The 21412-nt window shown below is 34.1% G+C and overlaps 3 protein-coding genes across 4 annotated transcripts; 1 reads left to right on the top strand and 2 right to left on the bottom strand.

Annotated features, from left to right (window-relative positions):
* Window positions 1-151: 151 nt before the first annotated feature.
* On the top strand, window positions 152-11443 carry LOC117107906 (U3 small nucleolar RNA-interacting protein 2-like). Of its 2 annotated transcripts, none has more exons than XM_033249747.1 (13): window positions 152-323; window positions 1365-1447; window positions 2080-2195; window positions 2756-2823; window positions 3675-3843; window positions 4203-4327; window positions 5312-5404; window positions 5766-5866; window positions 7102-7236; window positions 8027-8089; window positions 8192-8334; window positions 9068-9147; window positions 10106-11443. In XM_033249747.1, exons 1-13 carry the CDS (start codon window positions 273-275, stop codon window positions 10256-10258), a joined length of 1380 nt encoding a protein of 459 aa, XP_033105638.1. In that variant the 5' UTR covers window positions 152-272; the 3' UTR covers window positions 10259-11443. The 2 variants fall into 2 exon arrangements, with proteins under 2 accessions (XP_033105638.1, XP_033105637.1); XM_033249746.1 differs by having other exon boundaries at window positions 8192-8340.
* Window positions 11444-12314: 871 nt separating this feature from the next.
* LOC117107907 (vitamin K-dependent protein C-like) lies at window positions 12315-14396 on the bottom strand. The gene has a single exon (XM_033249748.1). It carries the CDS (start codon window positions 13302-13304, stop codon window positions 12600-12602), a length of 705 nt encoding a protein of 234 aa, XP_033105639.1. The 5' UTR covers window positions 13305-14396; the 3' UTR covers window positions 12315-12599.
* LOC117107912 (neuropilin-2-like) lies at window positions 14203-21157 on the bottom strand. Its single transcript, XM_033249756.1, has 6 exons — window positions 20944-21157; window positions 19056-19233; window positions 18256-18518; window positions 17187-17387; window positions 16759-16893; window positions 14203-14312 (listed from the first exon to the last, which is right to left on the bottom strand). Exons 1-6 carry the CDS (start codon window positions 21155-21157, stop codon window positions 14203-14205), a joined length of 1101 nt encoding a protein of 366 aa, XP_033105647.1.
* Between the last annotated feature and the right edge of the window lie 255 nt (window positions 21158-21412).

Below are 21412 nucleotides of genomic sequence, written 5' to 3'. Positions count from 1 at the left end.
TTTACCACAACATAGATTTTAAATTAGTCAATTTTATTTATTCTATTATAAATTATTAATTAATAAAAGAAAATAAAGTTTTATGTTGTTATTATTGACGATATAATTATTTAATGACTTATGTCAATATGAAGAATAAAATATTCAACTTAGTCTTAGGTCATGTAAGGTTCGTAGTACACATGTTGGTGGTAGCATGCTGAATTTGTTGACAAACTTGGTTGGGGTGTAGTGTAGTATAAAGTCTTCCATTTTGTATGCATAATTGAAAGATGTCATTCTTCATTAAGGGTTCGGGTAAAACTAAGACCAAAAAGCGTAAGGTATGTTTTTTTCCATGTTTTGAATACACTAATTAGCCTAGGCTAAGGCAACGTGTTACGTCGGAGCGTGTGTGTAGAGAGTAGAGGAGAGGCTGCGTGCCATAGCAGAGTGACCTCAGCGGAGGCCCAGTTAGGCCTAGCCTAGGAAGTATACTACTTATAATAACATTAGGGGTCTAGGCTTGCTACCCACACAGACAGACATATCAGTGTTAGACCTTATTCATATAGTAACTACATAAGATTCAAGATTCAAAACTTTATTCATCCTCAGTAAGGAAATTTTATTTCTTGCATCGGAACAGTACAAAGACTAGAGATAAAATGTAACAAGAAGAAAGTTAAAAATTGTAAAGAGTAAAAATGTAAAAAAAGACAGCAAAAATGGCGTTAATGCACTTTCGCACCTAACTTTTAATTCTTAATTTTTACCTCAAATTATAAGACTGGCCTTGTTTCAAAATTTCAGAATTGACTCAGACATTCTGGCAATTTCTTAATTGATTACAAAGCAGCAAAACAGCACTGTACTGTATGTACAGCTCGCCGTGCTAGCAAGCGCGGAAAGACTGTATTAACCTGTATATATAAAGGTATCTTTTTTTGTTGAAAAATGTACTTTGTGAGTGGTAGAATCATGTAAATATATTTTATAATTAGGCCTACTACATGTTGTGACTGTGAAAAGAACATTGAGGTAAAAAAATTAAGAATTAAACGTTAGTTGCGAAAGTGCATTAGCGCCGCAAAAACAGAAAAAAAAATTAAAAGTTCTGTATGCATTGTTCAAATTTTGTGAGATGCAGAGAATTAACTTCATTCAGGTATATTAGAAAATATAGAATAAGGATAAGGGCTATGACTTTTGTTCACACACAAAACCAAATTGCTAGCATTATCTACATAAATAAATCTGAAAATTATCAATCTAGATAGCTCAAAATGTTGATGTTTTATTTGAAATTATGAAATTTCAATGAAAAATAAACCTACATAATACAGTAGTTCTTCCTAATTAATAGTTTTCTTTTAATTAAAAAGCCAACTACTCCAGAGAAAGCTGTACCAAAGAAAAAGGCAAGAAGACCAAGAAATGATGAAATACTTAGCGAGTCAGATGACAGGTATTATATTTTATTGAAATGTTTATTATAAATTTTAATCATATTTAGAGGAAGGCCAAGAATTACCTTACCACCAGTAACTCTATCCAATGACCTACTGTAATAGCCCTTCAGAAAGCAAATGCCAAGTAGAACTTAACCCCAGTGAGTTGAAGAAAATAAAGGCCAACCCAGACAACATACCACGCAGCCTGACATGATTTTTTTGGCGCTTCAGATCTGTGCGAGTTAAATGCAGTCTTGCCGTAGAATATTATACATGTTTAATATTTCTCACGACTGTCCCCGATGATGAATCGTGTTGGCTGCGACGTACAATGCATTCTGAGTTGGCCTTTAAAGATCTGAAACATCTTGCCAATGAGTGACCAGCATGGAAACAACTTGTACAGCAAAAGCACAGTGCAGCCCAAGTGGAGAAGCCGGCAGACTATTGGCGGAGAGGCATTAACGTAATGTAATCTAATCATGGGGAACATTGTTAATTTTAAGGATTGAGTTAACATCCTTAATTGCCTCTCATCCCACAACTGTAGCGTTGAGACGTAGTAGGGGCTCGGGATTTAAGGTTGAAAATGAAGTAAAATTAATATTCTTTATTGTTACTTTGATTTTTTTTGTAAATTTTACAGTGACAATGAAAGGAAGAAAGATAGTGATATCGAGTTGTCTGAGGCTGAAGAAGAGACTGCCCAAGAGAAACGACTCCGGCTTACAAAACTTTATTTATCACAACTTGAACAAGAAGGTAATCTTCAGTACTGTATTTATAATGTATTTATTCATAAAGTGCCAAAACTGAACATTCAGATTTTGTCATGTACTGTAAGTTGGACTTGGTAACGATTGGATGAATCAATTTTAGAACTTGGTATTTGATGAAAGTGACAGAAATCCATTCAATTTGAAATTTTCCTTGAAATTGTAGTGAGTGTGAGAGCAGCATTTTGAATATAAATTGGTATGAAATAAATGATTTAAATTGAAATTGATCTGCCAGGGTGCCAACCCGAAAATTAGTAATTCTTCCCAACGAGTGAAGAAAGTGCATTATTGTGTATGATAAATTGTTTATCTAATGTCCACAGAAATATGGGCACTTTGTATCCTCTGGAAAATATGCAATATAAAAAATAAGATCGTTTAAAATTTTTGCCATTTTAAGTGTAGAAATATGCATATAATTTAGCAACTATTTTGAACTACAGAACATTAAGATGCTGTGAAATATTCCTTGCTCTATATACAGTAAAAATATTTGTATAATTTTTATACTGTTTTTATAAAAACCATATTTTTTAATTTTAGAAAGAGACAAAAGTGAATTACATGAAATAGATGAAGATGCCGTAGCTCACAGATTACAAGATGAAATTGTGAGTTAATTGTAGGGAAACCTGTATATGTATGTAAAAACAGTTGAAATGTAGATTCTTATTTCTATTCCTGTTTCTACTTTGTGTACTGTGTATTTTATATTTTAAATTATAAATATTAAATGTACAGTACTTCTATTTGTTATGCAACAATATGGAATTCAATCAACAGCTACACTCTATAAGCATTTATAGGTTAAAGATTTTCCCACACAAATAAAATATATTAACGGTACTAGGTAAAGACAACTTGATGTCTTGCTTCGAACAAGGTATCCATTGGATGAAGTCTTATGAAGATAAGCCTATCCAATAGTGGTGTTAAAAGGTCGGGACCAGGACATACTTTCGACTTTATATTGACAAAGATTGAAATTATGTTAAAAACACACACAATGTATACACATGCCTAGGCCTAGTTCTAGAGTCCAGTTAAATATGTAATTATGTATCGAAAAGATATATTTTGTCATAAACATTATGCGTAAATATGTATTTTGTAAAGTAAAATTAATTAAATTTAACGAAAATATGGAAGAACCATAGGAAGAAAGAAGAATAGGAAAGAAATTTGGAGCGGCTGAAATAACACGGAAAATAGTCAATAATAATCATTTTGTCATTATTGCATCACGTTTTTGTGAAAATTTGTTGACAATAATCATCAGAGGTCAAGGTGCCGGCAGCCTACACGTTTCATATATTCGACATCGAACACAAGACCTATATATAATATAATATATATCTGTGGGCCCTATGGGAGAAAAGTACTATTATACTAAAAAGTTCACTGAGTAGAAATAAAAATACAAGAAATATAATATATTATAATTTGTCTCCTTATATTATAGCTTGAACAAAGAGGGAAGTTGCAACGTAAAGTGGCTGAACTGCTTGTTCCCCCTACCATGGAGGACCTAAGGGTTTTGAGAGGTCACAGGTTACCACTGACCTGCCTCGTAATCTCTTCGGACAATAAGTTTATCTACAGTGCATCTAAAGATGGTGCTATTATTATGTGTAAGTCATAACTGTACTTGAATTTTTGTTTTGTTTTTGTAGCACTTTACCATTTTTGTCAAATCATATTACATAATTGATTTAGGCTGTTGTAAGTTATATATTTTCTATATGTGTTTTTTTATTTATTTATTTATTTTTGTTACAGTACAACTACATTCTGTAATTTTCAGACTACATACATTTCAATATAAATTAAAATAATATTAATATGATAGATTCATTTTATCTTTTTTTTTTTTTGTTTTTTCACATTTTACCATAATGTTTTTGCAACTTTGTTCTGTTTAATACAAGTATCAACTAAAAATTTCCTTTCTGTATCTTAAACTTTAGACTCAATTGAATTTTTTTCTTAGGGAATTTTGAAACTAGTAAGAAAATTAAAATTATTCCTGGTGGAAGAAAGGGTACAGAAGATACACATATTGGGCATACAACGCAAGTACTGGCTTTGGCTATATCAACAGATAACAAGTTTCTGGTAACATACCCTTATATATTTTAATCAGTATTTTCATGTTTTTGTCATAGTTTCCATTGAAGGGATTTAATTCATCTATTCCTAACATAATTATTATTATTAAGTCATCATTTTATCTTCTACATAATTTTTCCAATTATTTGTTGGACCGGTATACTGTATGTTTTGTGCAAAAAAACATACAAACCTGTTTACTATGACACCGCGGAAATAATTTTTACAAGGCCCAGCCAAACACATGCAGGCAGCCGAAACAATTTTGGTCTACGTTGTTGGTGAATTCAAATTAACCCTAGGTTAGGCCTACAAAGGCCTAGGACTAGATGAGATAACAAGTTGATTGATTTGACTGCCAATTGAAGGAAATCTTTTCCATAATCAGCATTAAATACAGTTGTGGCTTACAGGATGGAAAAAATTCTCTAAAAACTCTTGTAAGTTCCATTATGATGCTCAAAGAGTGGTGTTTTTTTCCTGACTTTAGTCACTGAAAAAATTTTGTTAGGAATTGAACCCAGGACTCTTAGGATTAAATGGGCAAGCATTTTGATAATTGAGCTACATCTCACTTAATTTTTTCATCAGTAAAAAGATATGAAATTTAGTTTTGGAGTAATGCAGTTAGAATTATAATATAATGTTGTTAGTTTCCATTACTTCCAATAATAAGAAATAGAACTTCTTGTAAGCGCTTCTCTAACTAATTGATTATATCTGACATACATTTAAGGGAGTAATATACCAAGAAATATATTTGTTGAGCTATTGTGTTCTACATAGAATAGCAGAACTGATCGTTGAGGACCCTAAATGCTTTACTTACAAGCCTCTTCCAGAGGCTTCACTTTGGGGGAAAATTCTGCCGTTTAATGTAATTATGGGATTGATAAGCTGTAGGTTTCATTTTCACTTTTTCATTTTTACATTTTATTGATTACTTAATGTGTTTAAATAATTATTTGTGATATTGTTTTATATTGATAGGCATCTGGTTGTAAAAGCAAAGTCATACATATATGGAATCCTCAGAGCATGGAACGTATACACACTTTCAAAGGCCATAGGGACTCAATATCGGTAAGAACCTGAATTCATGTAAAAACTAAGTATAGAGAGGGCGCTCTGAAGGTGGAGTGTCCTGCTACATGGTGTAAGAAGTAATGAACACTATTATGCAGTCCAAATTTTGTAGACCTGTTTCTTTTACAAAATGCCGATTTTGGAATTTTTTTGCAAAGAAAGTACAACATTTGACTTATAAATTTACACAATTGAAAACTAAGATAGATATAATTCATCATTGCAATTAGGTCAGAATAGTTACCATCTTTAACATTTTGTAATGAAAAATAATTATTTTCTATTTTATACTTCTGTAAATATTTTTGCTTCAGTACTTAATTTTCTTTTCTTGGGTTTAATTTCTCTATCCTATTAGGGGCTGGCATTTAGAAAGGGGACACATCAGTTATTCAGTGCATCTCATGATAGATCAGTCAAGGTGTGGAATCTGGACGAGATGGCCTACGTCGAAACACTGTAAGAATAAATATTTATGTTGTTGCTCTATCACCAGTATCATTTTACCGGCAGGTAGTAAAACGCGTCTTGTCTCTCAACCTATCCATAACCAAGTCATGTTGGTGGAGAGAGAGAGAGCACTGTACTGATATTTACATATCTGTCCACCAAGATAAAATCTGCAATCTAATCATAAAATTGCTAAAGATGTCTAAAAATAATATTAAACATGTTTTTAACATGAAAATATAGTAATAACCACCACTGGAATAAGTTGTTGTAACTAATTTAATGACTTCAGGAAATAATTGATAATACAGTGGTAAAGGTAAAGACAATGCTGTTTTCATTATTGAATGTAGGGGGATGAGCTGTTAGCCCATCGTACTAAGCCTCTGCATTGTGCGGTAGGGTGGCCAGTTCCTTTCCACGCTGCCTTTTTCTCTCCCCGGTAGTGAACTACCGGGTACACATTTTTACTCCAGGGAGGATAGAGACAAACGTATATAAAATGCCTTGTCCAAGAACACAACCGAAATGCCCAGAGAAGGTTACCCTAACCCTAACCCTAACCCTAACCCTAGACTTCGAGGCTGAGAGACCGAAACGCAATACAACTACTAAACCCACTAATACAGTAGTCAAAACATGCAAATATGAATATGCGGGAGAAGGGTTAGGTTTGCTTGAGGGAGTGTGGGAGCCTGTTCAATTTCCGAGAGACTGCACAACCTGCGAGAGACTTAGGAACCCAGAATTACCGCATATATTAAATAATAAATAAATAATAATAATAAATGCCCCAGGGAATTTATTGTTGAGAGAGGTGTATTTGGAGGCATTTATTCAAGGGTGGCGTTTATTTTTTTTGGTATAAAATGGATATTTATATACTCAAATAAATGGCCCTTAATTTCATTGTAAAAGTAAACATAATTACTGTCAATATGTGTTATTACGTGAACCAGGTTTGAAAAAATGTAAATCTACTGGAGTAGAATATTAATAGAATGTGTTGAGAATGGTGTTGCTTCCATTAGTTTTGTTTACAGTAATTTAGGGTGCATTTATTCAAGGAAAAATAAATGCCCCCGGGCATTTATTCTAAATGAGACTCAGGAGGTGGAATTTATTCGAAAGCAGCATTTATTCAAAGTGGGGCGTTTATTGAATGAATACGGTATTTCCTTATATTTATATTTATTTGCTTTTCATCTGTAAAATATATTCTTGTTTTCTTTATTTACTTTTAGGTTTGGTCATCAAGATTCTATAACTGCTATAGACAGTCTGACGCGTGACAGAGCTGTTACTGCTGGCAGTCGGGATAATACAGTCAGAATATGGAAAATCCCAGAGGAATCCCAGCTAGTTTTTAAAGGCCACAGGTAAAGCTCTAGCCTGCTATGGCAAATTTTATTTGACAAATAACTTTAATTTGTCTATGGGTATGGTATGACATCACCAGCAGCTTAGCCTAGTCAAGAGAGTGGCATAGCTCAGTCGGCTTAAGAGTGGTAGCCACTTTGTTTGCATTGAATTGTGGAGATCACTTGGTCCCTGTGCAATTCCCATCGCTGCTTGTGTTTCAGTCGGAGGGCAGAAATGCAAGTTTCAATAGTGCACCATCTGTCAATATGGCAATGCCATATGGGATGTGTGCACGTTAAATGTAGTACGCTCTTCGGGAAAAGAGTAGGGGATTGTCTCCTGGTGTGCTGCCAAATCACCACCAGAAAAACTCCACTGAAAATACGTATTCTTCATGCTTTCATGGGTTATCCTTGGTGTTAACACGGAATGAATCCAGTCCAATCAATTCCCCTATATGGATGTGATATGACATCATCATGCCTATATAATTGCAGTTTACACTGAGCTGCAAGTGAATATTGAATATTTGTGATTTGAATATTTTTAAATTTAAAAAAAATATGTAAGGTATTTTATTTCTAAGTATTTTTTTTATTGTTTTAGTAATTTAATTCAAGTCTCAATGTGTAAATATTTTATTCATCAACTCAATTGTGAAGTATTTTTAAGTCAATGTTTTACTAATAACTTTGCTCTTAATTCAGCTCTTTTGCTGCAAATGAGTGATTTTATGTATATATTTATATTTTTGATGTTAATAAATAAACCTGAATAATAATAATAGCAAAAAGTGTTATTTTTTAGTGGTTCCATTGATTGTATTCGACTGATCAACGAAGAACATATGATATCTGGAGGAGAGGATGGGTACGTTGTCTTTACCTTTTTTTTCCCCTTTTCTTCATTTCTTGTCGTGCACATTTTCTGGCCCGATCCACAATTGTTATTGAATGTGATCTTTTATTCCAGTTCAGTTGCCGTCTGGAGTATAATGAAGAAGAAACCTATTGCTGTAGTAGAGAATGCACATGAAAACTCTGATGGAGCCCGCCATCAACAAAACTGGATAAGTGCAGTGGCGGCCTTGCACAATACTGACCTGTTGGCTACAGGTACATGTAGGTAGAAGTTGGGTTTCCAACTCATCTGTTGTAGTATAGTAATGTAGTTGTGCAAAAAAAAAAATTAATTTCAGAATCAGCTTTTGGTTTTTGCAGTTCTCAAAAAACTTTTTTGATTTATTAAAATGGTGCACTTTTCAAGCCTTAAATACTAGTTTACTAGATCAGGGATTGTGTGTTCTGACCTGGGAGATGGCACCAACACAGTGCCACCAGTCGGCAAGCCTGGAGATGTAGCTTAACCTGTACATTACAGTCATTTGATAATAATAAGTGTTAGCGACCGAGCGTGCCATTTAAGTTTCAAAACTTTTAGTCTATTTATTAAGTACAGTATAGTAGGAAGAACAAGGTCTCCCTCTAATTAAAGACCCCTCCAAAAAGACCACCTCCAATTAAAGACCACTTTTCTGTGGTCCCAACTTGACAAATGTCTGTCATTATTATTCTAATTAGAGACCAAAGCTGCTAAAGACCATGGAAAACCTGGTCACAAAAGTGGTCTTTAATTGGAGGGAGAATTCTATAATTATTACAGCACAAAGCTGACTTGAAGAGGCCCTCTATGAACAGTGCAGTACAACTATACAATATGAAAGATTACAATGAGCCAAACAGGAGTATCAATAATTGTTATTGTTAATCTAATTGATATTGTTATTGATATTATGTTTAATCATCACTTTATTCCTAATACTTTTTCATGATTTTATACTAATTAAAGGCTCAAGAGACTCATTTATTAGACTGTGGCATTGTGGGACAGGATTCAGATCTCTCACCCCTCTCTTCAATATCCCAGTGGTAGGTACATGTGTTACTGTATAAATAGTTGATGTTTATGAGTGCAATGGGAACAAATATGCATCATTCCATTCAAATTGGCTCCACCTTGTTATATCCACAATGAATTGATTTTCTATTTTCAATTTAATGGTTTTATTAGTCCATCTCAACATGGATTTTACCCACATAGATCTTATGTAACACAAACTGTATCCCTTTATCATGAATGGTCTGAAACACTTGATGCTGTAAATCCACCTGTAATTGATGCTATTTTTCTGGATTGGGAAAAAGCGTTCGATTGTGTGAGCCACGGTAAACTAATACAAAAACTTCATGATATGAGTATGTATGGTCTAATTAGCTTAAGTCTTTTCTCATGGTTAGATCCCAGCGAGTTATTTTGCATCATTAGACCTCTACGTGGGCTCTGTTTTATTCTGGACTCACACAGGGATCTGTACTTGGCCGCTTCTATTTAATGCTTTTGTGTTTGACCTCCCATGACAATATCATCTCAAATTAGGCGATATGCTGACGATAATATTGTTTTCAGAGCAATTAAAAGTGATCACGAATCTCTTCAACTTCAATATGACCTAAATTCTATCTCCCATTGGTGCAAAGAAATTATGATGAAATTAAACTCAAATAAGTACAAAGTCCTTCATATTACTTGCAAAAGAAACTTCATTCCCTATATTACATATACTATTGACTCAGATCCTCTGTCTTGCCCAACCTCTCACAAATACCTCGGCATAACTTTCTTTCATGATCTTTCATGGTCATCACACGTTCCCACTGTCTCCACCAAAATCACTTCAGATTCTTGGTTTTATTAAACGTTCTGTTGCTTATTATGACCCCAAAATCCTCCTTTGCCTTTTCAATGCTATCTGTAAGCCCATACTTGAGTACGCAGCAGTTTTTTTAATTTCTTTCTTTTTACATTAATTTTCTCTTTTTTTAATAGATGGGCTCTGTTAATGATTTACAGTTCACAAGTGATGGGCGCCACCTAGTGGCAGCAGTTGGCCAGGAACACAAGTGGGGTAGATGGTGGCGGCTGAAAAATGCAAAGAACTGCATTGTTATCATTAAGTTAAAGAAAGACAAGGATGTTTGAATTGAATGAAAAAAGGTCAAATATCAGCAATATTTGGATCAAAACGGTTAGCGCCAAAATACATACTCTGAATACACCAAAGATAATGGCACTTACCCCGGTATTCTTAAAACAAACTTTAGTCGTAGTTAGGAACTAAAAAACTTAGAAAATACGTCATTTCGTATTCTTAAAGCGAACTTCGACTAGCACTAAGACTAATTCTCATCGTTTTGTAACTTATTTAGAACCCCTTGAGTTGGAACGATATTTGGTAAAATTCGGTTTTCTGCCTTACTAGCTTTTGTATATTTGAATTTCTTGAACATAAGCTCTTGGCACTGAAAACCCATGCAAGATAATTAATATTTAGAACAAGATAAAAAAGTTTTCCTTGCCAAGTAACAGGCACATAAATAATAACATTCTTATTCTTTGCATAGACACATAAAATGAAATAATTTATTTAGCACTACACCTGATGAAGCCCCAGCAAAAGCTCATGATTATAATCATATCGTTATTTAAAAATGTGATACAAACCGATTTCTTATTTACTGATTAATATGGCTACTCGACTACCTTTTAATAATTTATTTGATTCTTTTAAATGAGTAATCACATTTTTAAGGTTTTAGCATAGTATATCCAGTGCCGTATCTAGGGAGTGCGCAGGGGTCCATGCCCCCCCCCCCCCAAAATGGCTCACTTTCCCCACTCGCTCTCAAGTAGTTGAAAGTAACCTCATCGAATTTTTTTTTTGCAAGGTAGGGCCCTCACTTAATTTTCAAGTCCCCCTACTTCACCTTTTTCCCCCCTCCCATCATCCCCCATTTCAAAATTCCTAGACACACCACTGAGCATATTTTGAAGTATATATAAATTGACACCATAATTTTGGGCCCATATTTAATCAAATATTAATATTAATATTTCACTAATGTATCTAGATCTCCAAAGCGTCCCAGCTTTGATATAGAATTTACAATACATTACATAGTACTTCACCTAGTGATAGCTATGTTAATGCTTCCGAACTCAATTACCATTTAATCATTTTTAATATTAAATAAAAGTAACATTTTTTTAAAAGTTGCATAACATTTTCTTCATAAAATGAATTTTGAAGGTAAAGAGAAATGTTTCTTTTTCAAAGTGGTCTGTACAAAGATGACAAACTAATAAAATTATGTTTATACAATAACATGATATTGTCAGCATTTTGTTTGTGCAAAATAAGCATGTTAGAAATAGGATGTACTTAAGTTCTTTGGAGAGGAAAAGGAGTTTATAAAGGAAAACAATTACTACTTGGTGAGATCTTCTAGTACCAGGATATACGAGGTCATTCACACTTCAATTAACTGGGTTGCATTTAGCATAAGATTCAATTTTGTATCAGTTTAGGTTATTTTATTTCTATCCTTCTTATTTATTTTTTTATTATTCAGGGGCTTTATTCCTATCGTTTTAACTAACAAAATACATATACCAAAAAGTAAATAAATGTCTGCGCTGATATATTGTGGGTTTCATATCACATTTTAGACAAAATACACTTGTATTTTTTCAGGCCATAAAACTCATAGAAAATTTCTGTTGTCCTACTGTTTGTACATGAAAAATATGACGACGGCAATATTTATGTATATGTAATACATTATTACATTATTTTATGTATTTTAATACCTAATATTTCACACCCTGCCATCAATACAAAGCTGGCTAACTAAGCATTGCAAGCTAAGAATGGTCACATGCAGTTCAACCTCCCAACCACAAGGTTTGGAATCTGAAGGAAATATGTATAAAATAAACAGCTTTATTCGTTTTGTATTGCTTTATTGTTACTAAACCTAATTAAATATAGGCTTACATTTACTAAGTAACGATGTATTGCTTCATTGTTACTAAACCTAGTAAATGTAAACCTGTATTTAATTAGGAACCTAATTAGGAAGCTTAGGACATAATGTCCGAACTAACTAGAAGCACTGGTAACGACACCCTCCGGTACTAACCTTTGATATAGTGAAAAGATTTTACTTTGATATCTTTGGTTAATTTTTTTTTTAAATTTTAGAATCATAACTGTAAATACTCTTAATGATAGAGGCATACATGTGTTAGAATAAGTAAGAATATTACAGCACAGAAGTAGACTAGAAATTGCGCATCCCATAAACACACATGTTTACGTACGTTTACACTTATTCTGTGGGAAATATACTCAAAGAGCGGGCTTAGCGAAACAGTCATTATGAATAGGAACGAAATATCAAGAAAGGAAATAAACTTTAAAATATGCCCTACATGAAATTGCGTGCATTTGCAGAAGCATGACGAAATTGAGAATTCCGTTTCAATAGACGCCAGTGACGTAACTGTTGATCCAATCTTTATATTTGATAAGCTTCGTGTAGTAACCATAATTCCCGATGGTCCCGCAGTTTTTGTTTCCCCAACTAACAATACCCAACTGCTGCCAACGACCATTTTTCTCATAGACAAGTGGACCCCCACTATCCCCGTTACAGGTATCTTGTATCCCGTTGGCGTAACCTGCGCATATCATGTTTTTTGTTACTGGAAATTCGGTAGCATTTGTACATGTCTTTGTTCCTACAAGAGGTATTGTGATTTCTTGCAAATACCTCGGAAACCTGACTACAGCTCCTTCCAGTCTCCCCCATCCCATAGCACGAACAAGTTTTCCTGGCTTAGAAATCTTTTTAACAAGGGCCTTATTTGGCAGACAAACAGGCTTCACGTATTCGGTGAATTTCCGAATTTTTCTCGTAATCCTGATAAGTGCAATGTCGTTATCAAATGTTGAAGCAGAAAACTGTTGATGGAGTCTATATTCTTGTACTTCGAATTTCTCTTCGTCTCGTCCGATGATCAAACTATCGTAATCACCAACCCACACAACGAAATCGTTTCTACTACTTATTCGTAAGTGTTTTTTGTCGGCTAAGCAATGTGCAGCTGTGAGAATCCATTCGTAATTTAGTATGCTTCCACCGCAGAAGAATTTCTTTGCTTTCCTGTGAAAAAGACGTACCATCCATGGTGCCGAACCATTTATCGATGTTTCACCATTCACAATATACCCTGTGTTTTCATCTTTGATGCTTTCTAGGTATTCTTTTGAGTTCAAGATTCCACACACTATAAAATAATATGTACATTATATTTTAGAGTAAAGAATGCATTATGATATATGACTAAATTTGTTACAGCACTATCCTTTTTTTTAAACATGTGACGTGCCTAAATATGGTCAAGATGACACATCGCATCATTACCATATATAGGCATATCATGACTACTGATAGTAATTTGATAGTCTGGACAGAGCCTATGTTAAGTCAACTTAAAACTTACCAGTTGACACATGAATTTCATCTGTTAACAGTTTTTTTATTTTTTTTTATTTTACATTTTAGACCTTGGGTGTTATATTACAGTATTTCTGAACCTATTTCCTTTTAGCAGCTCTGCCTTTTTAAAAATCGCATTTCGAATAGTTTATTGTAATTGTTTCTGATTGCTTTTGTGTGTCATGTTTATGTACCATGTAAATTAATTCGAAAATTACTTTTTTTGAAATTTGTTAGTGTTATAAAAAAAAAGCCCATGGTATAGTTTATTGTAATTGTTTCTGATTGCTTTTGTGTGTCATGTTTATGTACCATGTAAATTAATTCGAAAATTACTTTTTTTGAAATTTGTTAGTGTTATAAAAAAAAAAGCCCATGGTAACATGTGCATGAGATAGTTATATAATTTAGCACATTAAAATATTGCATTGTCATTTTTATATTGTTATTAGGCCTATGGTACTATTCCATGGGGAAGAGGCGAAGAAGTAAAATCTGCTTGGCTCAATACTACATATTATTTGTAGCTTTATTTGAACCCGTGAAAAATATGAGGTCTCGTTAGTGGTTTCCATACCATCGCTACACGCTATCACCAACAGCTTTCGGTGATGCTGATTGGCCAATTGAATCGTCAGGGACTGCTACGCAGTAACGATAGCGCTGAGAACACTGTAGCGACAATGTAGCGACTGTATGGAAACCGAGCTTAATCAAACTAAACAACTGACCAATCAGTTATTAATTCACAAGAAATCATTTTCAGTGATTTTAAGATGTCATTAAATTTGCTGGCAATAAAATATCAATCAATACCGGTAAATGTTTAATATATAAATATATTATATTAAACGAAGCAGTTTAATTTTATTTTCAAGTTTATTAGCCTTACTTTACAGTGTGTTTCCAGCATGGTCGCAAATCCTGGGGGTGGGGTGGGTGGCAGGGGACTCCCTCGCGTTTCGTCAGCAATATAAATTCCTAAGTGAAGAAATGCCTAAACATTGTTGAAGTGAACTGCATAAATGACCAGGTTTTACCGAAACCGAGACCGCTGTACAGACAGAGCATCTCATTTTTATAGCTAGATATCTGTGTGTCTGTCCACAAACATCTGAATTAACTATAATACACGATCCACATGCGCGTGCCTTTATTATAATTTGAAAAGGAGCGGTATTAGAAAAAGCGTGGGAATATAAGATTGGTTTTCGGCACATGAAGTAGGTAAAGTTAAGTAAATATTTTAAAAAGACAATTAAGCTTTATTTTTTATGGTACATTGCAGCGAATAATAGATCAATGATGATGAATTTTACTAAAACGAAGTGTCATTTTCGGCAATCTAGAGGTACTATTTCCCCAAATTTTCCTACCTCAGCCTCACCAATGTGGGGCTGCGATGGGTGTGGACTTGTGACCCATATAAAAGTGTCTTTTATGGCCATCGAGAGGTACTATATTCACCTCAGCCCTAATCATGGTGGGGCTGAGGTGGATGTGGACTCGCGGCTTTGATGTAGGTAAGAAAAGTAATTAGATGAAAGAAAAATGTTTTTAAATTTTATTTTCTATGGTACATCACACATACTAATTAGATATCTATGGTTGTCCAAAATCGCTAATAAAAGATCATGAGAAATTTGTTGCCGCTTCATTTTGCCTGGTGATGTTTTAATGTATTTTACTAGGCCTATATAAAATTGTCTTAAAATTCCGGCCATATCTAGAGGCAGGCCTATTTCTTCAATTTTTTCCACCTCAGCCCCAACCATGGTAGGGCTGAGGTGGGTGTCGGCTCATGGCTTTGAAGTAGGTAAAGTGAAGTATTTACATCAAAGACAATGTTTTTGAGTTTTATTTTCTATGGTACATGTATATTAATTAGATCTTTATGGTTGCCGAGAATCAATGTTGAAAGATCATGAGAAATGTGTCGCCACTTCATTTTAAGTATATAATTTTTATTTGACAATAATAACTGTCTCTTATACACATCTAGATGTGTATAAGAGACAGAAGATCAAGTTCGTCGACTGCTTTGTTCAAACGTGCTCTGAAAACACATCTATTTTTTGTTGCTCAAGGAAATTAATTTATTGTGAATTGATTTTTTTTTCTTTAATTTGTTTAGTTAAATGCCCACAAAACTGAGAACACCTGTGAGTTATGTACTAGCCGGTCTTTGCACCTTAAATTGCTGGTAAACGGAAGCAGTGATGTGGGTTATGATCGTTTTTCTGGTAGCCTTTAGTTTAAAAGGATAAGCTTTTTCATGGTTTTCACAAGCGCCTTGAGCACTTTAGTGGAGATGTGCGCTTAATAAATCTTATTATTATTATTATTATTATTATTATTATTATTATATAGAATGTGTCGGAGAATGATGTTGGTGAAGTGGGTTTTATTTACAGTCATTCAGGGTGGGGTGCGTTTATTCCAGGAAAAATAAACGCCCCGGGCTTTTATTCGAGTGAGGTGTTTATTCCAAATGTGACCTCTAAGTGGGGCGTTTATTCGAGGGGGAATTTATTCAATGCGGGTGTTTGGATAACGGTATGTAAATGGAAAGATTTTAAATCGCAATAGCTAACAAATTAATTATCAGTGACTAAACTGTAACTATAGTCGTGATATGTCTATATATGGTAATGATGTGATGTGTCATCTTGACCATATTTAGGCACGTTACATGTTTAAAAGAGGATAGTACTGTAACCAAATTTAGTCATATATCATTCCTCTAAGCCCTGTCCACAGATTACCAAAAAGAAAGACAAAAAATTGAGACATGCCTAAATATATGATCATCATGACAATATAGACACATGATGACTATAGACATACAATATCTTTTGTCAAAGAAAATTTGATAACCCGGGGACCGAGCGTTAGAGGTGAGGTACCGGTACCGTAGATAAAATGTAGGTCTAAAGCTGATCATAAAGTCGGTTTTCCACTGGCGAATTTATTCGCGCGAATCGAAAGCGTCGGTTCATGCGCATGCGCATTTACGTTCCTATCGGAGTTCTTTGCGATGGGAAAAAATGCGTAACCAATCAGAGCTCTGGAAGCGAATCGACGCTTATATTCGCGCGAATGAATTCGATAAGTGGAAAACCGGCTTAATGATCATACTTGAAGTAAAAACTGCTTGGAATCCGAGCCTATTATCGGCCGCATCGGATATAAAGTCGATGCGAATTGACTCTTGGGAACTGGTAAACGTTTCTGGTAGTCTTGTACCGCAATAAATGCCTTGAGAATCAGAATCTGCAAAATAACAACAATAATAATAATAATAATAGATAATAATTCAGTCATTATATTATGATTAATAAAGTGGTTTTGCTGACGACTTGCTTTTAAGATTAAAGAAAAAGTCTGCATACATCCATGACGTAGCCTTGAAAATGTAAATATCCTGGACTCTGTTATTGATTGGTTGTCCGTTACTATATGGCTAGTAGCTAAATCAAGTCATAGACATCACATTTTACAGAAGCACAACAACAATAATAACAGATAGTATCTAATTTAGATGGCTTAGGCCTACTTAGACCTACCTTCAAATTCACCGTCTCTAATTTCGATATAGTCAAAGTTACAGTGGAAGTCTTCCATATCCATTGACTTAAACTCAAGAGTTACCATGTAGCCAGGGGGTGCTGTTATTATTAATGTGCACTCAGCATCATTTGGGTAACGATCTGGATAATCTGGAGATGTGATCGTTCCATTTATGGCGCGAATCGTTTTACTGCAACCTGAATAATAAACGTTTAGCTTGAAAGTTTAATTCATCATAATAATTTTTTTTTTCTACAGTTTAACGTCTTCACATTTCTACCCGGGAAGAATTAAATCTCTTGAGGGCAGTTTAGGTAACCATGTTGTTTTGGCTTTAGTCGTTTCGGCCCTAGTCGATTTCGGCATGGGCCGTTTCGAAGAGACATCACGGAGTAGCAAAAATATGCCAATAATGTTTGTCTTATTTGCTTTATATCTATACATCATACTGATAATATGTAATGTATTAAAATTACATGTAAACTTGGTAAAAATTAATGCGGTATAGGCCTGCATAATAAAAAATATAACATAATGTTAATTATCTTTTATTTATGCTCTGACGAAGTAAAAAACCATGGTGATCATAAGACTAAAAAAAAAAAGACTATAAAATAATATAACCAACCTATCTAAATATTTTCCTCCGTTGTTTCACTGTTACATGAAGAGATCTACTATTTGAAATCTGGAATTATACACACTGGGCAACGTATTTTATAAAACCTTCTCATTAAACATTAGAAAAAAAGAGTTGCATGTTAACCTCCTTAAAGATTTAGATTAACAATTTTTATTATAATTTTGGGTAAGACGCCCAAAACTTCTACAATTAAAAAAAAATGAAATCTACTTCTGCTTTGACTTTTTGGATAGTTTTTTTCTTTTTGCGATACCGGGGTGTTAGTCGTAATGTCATATATGATGCTTCCAAACTTTCTCAAGCAAAGAAGCAAGAGCACAAACTTTAAATAGATGTAAATATTTTATTTGCAGAAAATATTTTATTTGCAGTTTATAAATTGCAATTTGTAAATGTCAAAATTGCCATTTGAGAGCACTTACCGTCACTATCTATTCCAGGGGTCCATCCTTCTAAACTCTCGTCAACCTCATCTGTATCTTCGTCGTCCGTATTAGTGATTACTTTCTTAGACGTGTAGCGGGCTTGGAAACCTCTACCGCTATCGGAGCCATCCGATTCAAATTCTACCAACAAATACGGAGTAGAAGATGTAAAGTCTGGAGGAATGTTGCCAGTACCACAATGGTTCACCACAAGAGGGAATTCCTTAGTCGGACCGTCGTAGATGCGAATTGCGTCAAAACTAGCGAGATACAATTGATAATAGTATTGTATTAGGCCTATAAGCTAGAAGATGGAACTAAAAGTGTCATTATCCTTCTCTTAAGAGTACAACGGGTTACAACAAAAGGAAACTACTGCTTCAGCTGCTACTACTACTACTACTGTTTACCGCTGTTACAATGCTACTGTTACTGTTACTGCTACATGTGTTAACAGACTACTACTACTACTGCTGCTGCCGCCGCCGCCGCCGCCACTGCTGCTTATAGCACTAGGCCTCTACTGCTATAGGCCTGTGCTGCTAGTGCCCCTACGACTATTATATACCAGACATGTTTCCAATTCAAAAAAGGTTGAAACTTGAAAGCTCATGGTTGGTAGAAGTATTCAAGTTCAACTAATTCATTGAATATTTTCATATATCGGCATTTCCTTTTTTGTACCGGTATCGATCGATAAAACAGAGCACTCGACACTCGAGTAGTAAAATCTTGGACCCAATCAGTGAGCATATCACTTCATTTAGACCTATACTACTTGTTATATTTGTACTCACGGACAATCTTCCTCAACTTCAATATCCATATCAACAAACTGAAAGATTATCGCCTCATCGGGATCTCCTCGTATCAACCATGCACATTTGGAGTACCTCGGATAATTGTCGGGATACATCGGAGAGGAAATCGTTGATGGACTGGTTTCAGCAGGGGAAATTACACCACATTCTACCTCTTTAGATGAATGTATACATTTTCTTATGTTAACATGAACAAGCATAATGACAATAATAATTATAAAATAATAATAAATAATAATAATAATAATAATAATTATAATAATATTGATCATTTTAGTAATGTAATATACAATAATAACATAATATATTAATAATAGTAGCAATAACAGCAACGTCAGTAACAATAACATACAATTTGATAATTTTAATAATGTAATAATAGGCCTAATATTAACAATAATAAGATAATATACAATAGTGTACCTATAATAATTACCAGTATTAAAGTACGGTATGTTGTAAGTAAGTGCTTACGTTGTTTTAATTTTAACTATATAATTGCCAGAAGCACAAGTACGTTGTATTATATTGTATATACTTCCTTCTTCCTTCTTGAATTCGAGAGGCAATGTTCCAGGGACCTTCCTTATCCGGGTTGGCATACAGTCTAATTATAGTCAGGTAGTCAACTTGCACCAAAACCTAGTTACTAACCCGCATCCCAACCAAGTTGACAACTCGTATCCAGTCACGAACTGTCCTAGCTCTACTTAGACACCATGTTATAAACCTGTGGTACGTGGTTCGAGTTCGAGTTTGGTAAAAGTTTGTGAGAATATGGTTTAGTTTGGTTGGTGCGAGCTGAATTATGAGCCTTCAGTTAAACCCTGTTGATTTTAAGCCCTGTCCAGACTATCAAATTTTATATGACAAAACTATGTGACAATGCCTAAATATTGTCATGATGACACCACATCACGACCATATAAGTCTACTGTATTTGATGGTTTGGACAGGGCTTTACAATGACATTGATTGACCGTAATTTTGAAATGTGAAGGCCTACTTATCATTCATATACAAGCAAAACAAAAAATAATTGGAATTGGATAAACGAACTTTCCTATTATTGTCTTTTAAGAATATTTTCCCGCCGTGATGACCACAGTCCAAGCAGATTCTGTATACTGAGCAGAAAAGTGAGATTGAGAAGAGAGAATTGCGAGTAAGGAAGAGAGGAAAAAAGTAGCTTGTGATTTATTAACCCCTTGATTCTCTAATATAAAGGTCAAAGCTTTTTATACATCAGAATGCAAAATGAGATAATTTTAAAATTAGTAATGATGTTTTTACAATTTTGTTAGGGTGTTATTTAAATTGCGTGCGTTTATCTAGTAAAGAATGAATAGCATTTGCGAGATTGGAAGACAAACATGCATTTATCATTTTATATCTTTCATAACTCTTTATCTTTAACAAATGAGAAAAATACATGAAATGAACTTGAATTGTAGGACTACTCTCTGTTATGAGGAAGTAAGCATGAATAATGTATTTGAATTTTCAAACTTTATAGGCAAACGGAACTTTTTACGAGTGGCGTGTCCAAGAGTATTGACATTGAGACTTGTTGGGACGCCAAGGTTAAGTAAGTGGGATTTAGTTTTAAATATAAGATGAAATGTGGTCATTTTGAATGTATTTGCTAAACAAATTTCTAGTGGGTACGCCAATTTTAGCGCAATTTTTTCTGCGGGAGGGGAGTGGTGGTCTAAGCTCCCTCGTAGATTTACGATTCTACTTTCTGTAAATTCAAATAAGCGGTTTTAAAATTTTTATTGTATATATGTCTTTCTGGTTGTATCACAATAATCGGAGTCCTTATTGTTATTAGCGCAAAACAAATATAACACACTTAACTTACCTTCATCAACGCTCGAACCAATGATTTTGTAGCTACTGCTGCTCCAATCCTGTGACAAAACATGTTTGATAAAATATATTGAATATAGGACTATGCATAGTAGAGTTTTCAAGCATACAGCCGCCATTGTCGGTGGTATTTTTGCGGTGGTGGATTGAGGAGCGTCATCGGAAACAGTTGCGTCATTGGAACCAACCATTTCAACAGCCGACATAAATGCGTGTACATGTATATTAATTACACTTTTTTTAAAATAAGAACTCATTTTATAAGAACACTGAGGCTGAAAAAAAATTCAGTACAAAATAAGAACAAATTAAGGCTGAGGTAAAATGTCAAATGAGGTTTTTATTTATATAAAAAAAGACTATAAAAACCAACATATTACTGTACATCTGTACCTTATGTGCAGTAGATATGACATGTAATACCTTCTATAAATACAGATAGTAAATATGTTGCTGTACAA

The sequence above is a fragment of the Anneissia japonica genome, unplaced genomic scaffold, assembly GCF_011630105.1.
Source record: "Anneissia japonica isolate Jap-2015-1 unplaced genomic scaffold, ASM1163010v1 scaffold2139_len280258_cov182, whole genome shotgun sequence".
Classification (NCBI taxonomy): domain Eukaryota; kingdom Metazoa; phylum Echinodermata; class Crinoidea; order Comatulida; family Comatulidae; genus Anneissia; species Anneissia japonica.
The sequence above is the reverse complement of the archived record's forward strand: the minus strand, read 5'-3'. Positions and strand labels throughout refer to the sequence as shown.

What these genes read in the sequence shown, in the direction of transcription:
- LOC117107912 (XM_033249756.1), bottom strand. Translation starts at nt 21,157, where the DNA reads ATGTCGGCTGTTGAAATGGTTGGTTCCAATGACGCAACTGTTTCCGAT. An exon ending in TGGTTCGAGCGTTGATGAAG is followed by an intron (nt 19,234 to 20,943) that starts GTAAGTTAAGTG and finishes ATTCATCTAAAG; the next exon opens with AGGTAGAATGTGGTGTAATT. An exon ending in CCAAGCAGTTTTTACTTCAA is followed by an intron (nt 14,313 to 16,758) that starts GTATGATCATTA and finishes GTTTCCATACAG; the next exon opens with TCGCTACATTGTCGCTACAG.
- LOC117107907 (XM_033249748.1), bottom strand. Translation starts at nt 13,304, where the DNA reads ATGGTACGTCTTTTTCACAGGAAAGCAAAGAAATTCTTCTGCGGTGGA.
- LOC117107906 (XM_033249746.1), top strand. Translation starts at nt 273, where the DNA reads ATGTCATTCTTCATTAAGGGTTCGGGTAAAACTAAGACCAAAAAGCGT. An exon ending in GCCATAGGGACTCAATATCG is followed by an intron (nt 5,405 to 5,765) that starts GTAAGAACCTGA and finishes CTATCCTATTAG; the next exon opens with GGGCTGGCATTTAGAAAGGG. An exon ending in CTCTCTTCAATATCCCAGTG is followed by an intron (nt 9,148 to 10,105) that starts GTAGGTACATGT and finishes TTTTTTTAATAG; the next exon opens with ATGGGCTCTGTTAATGATTT.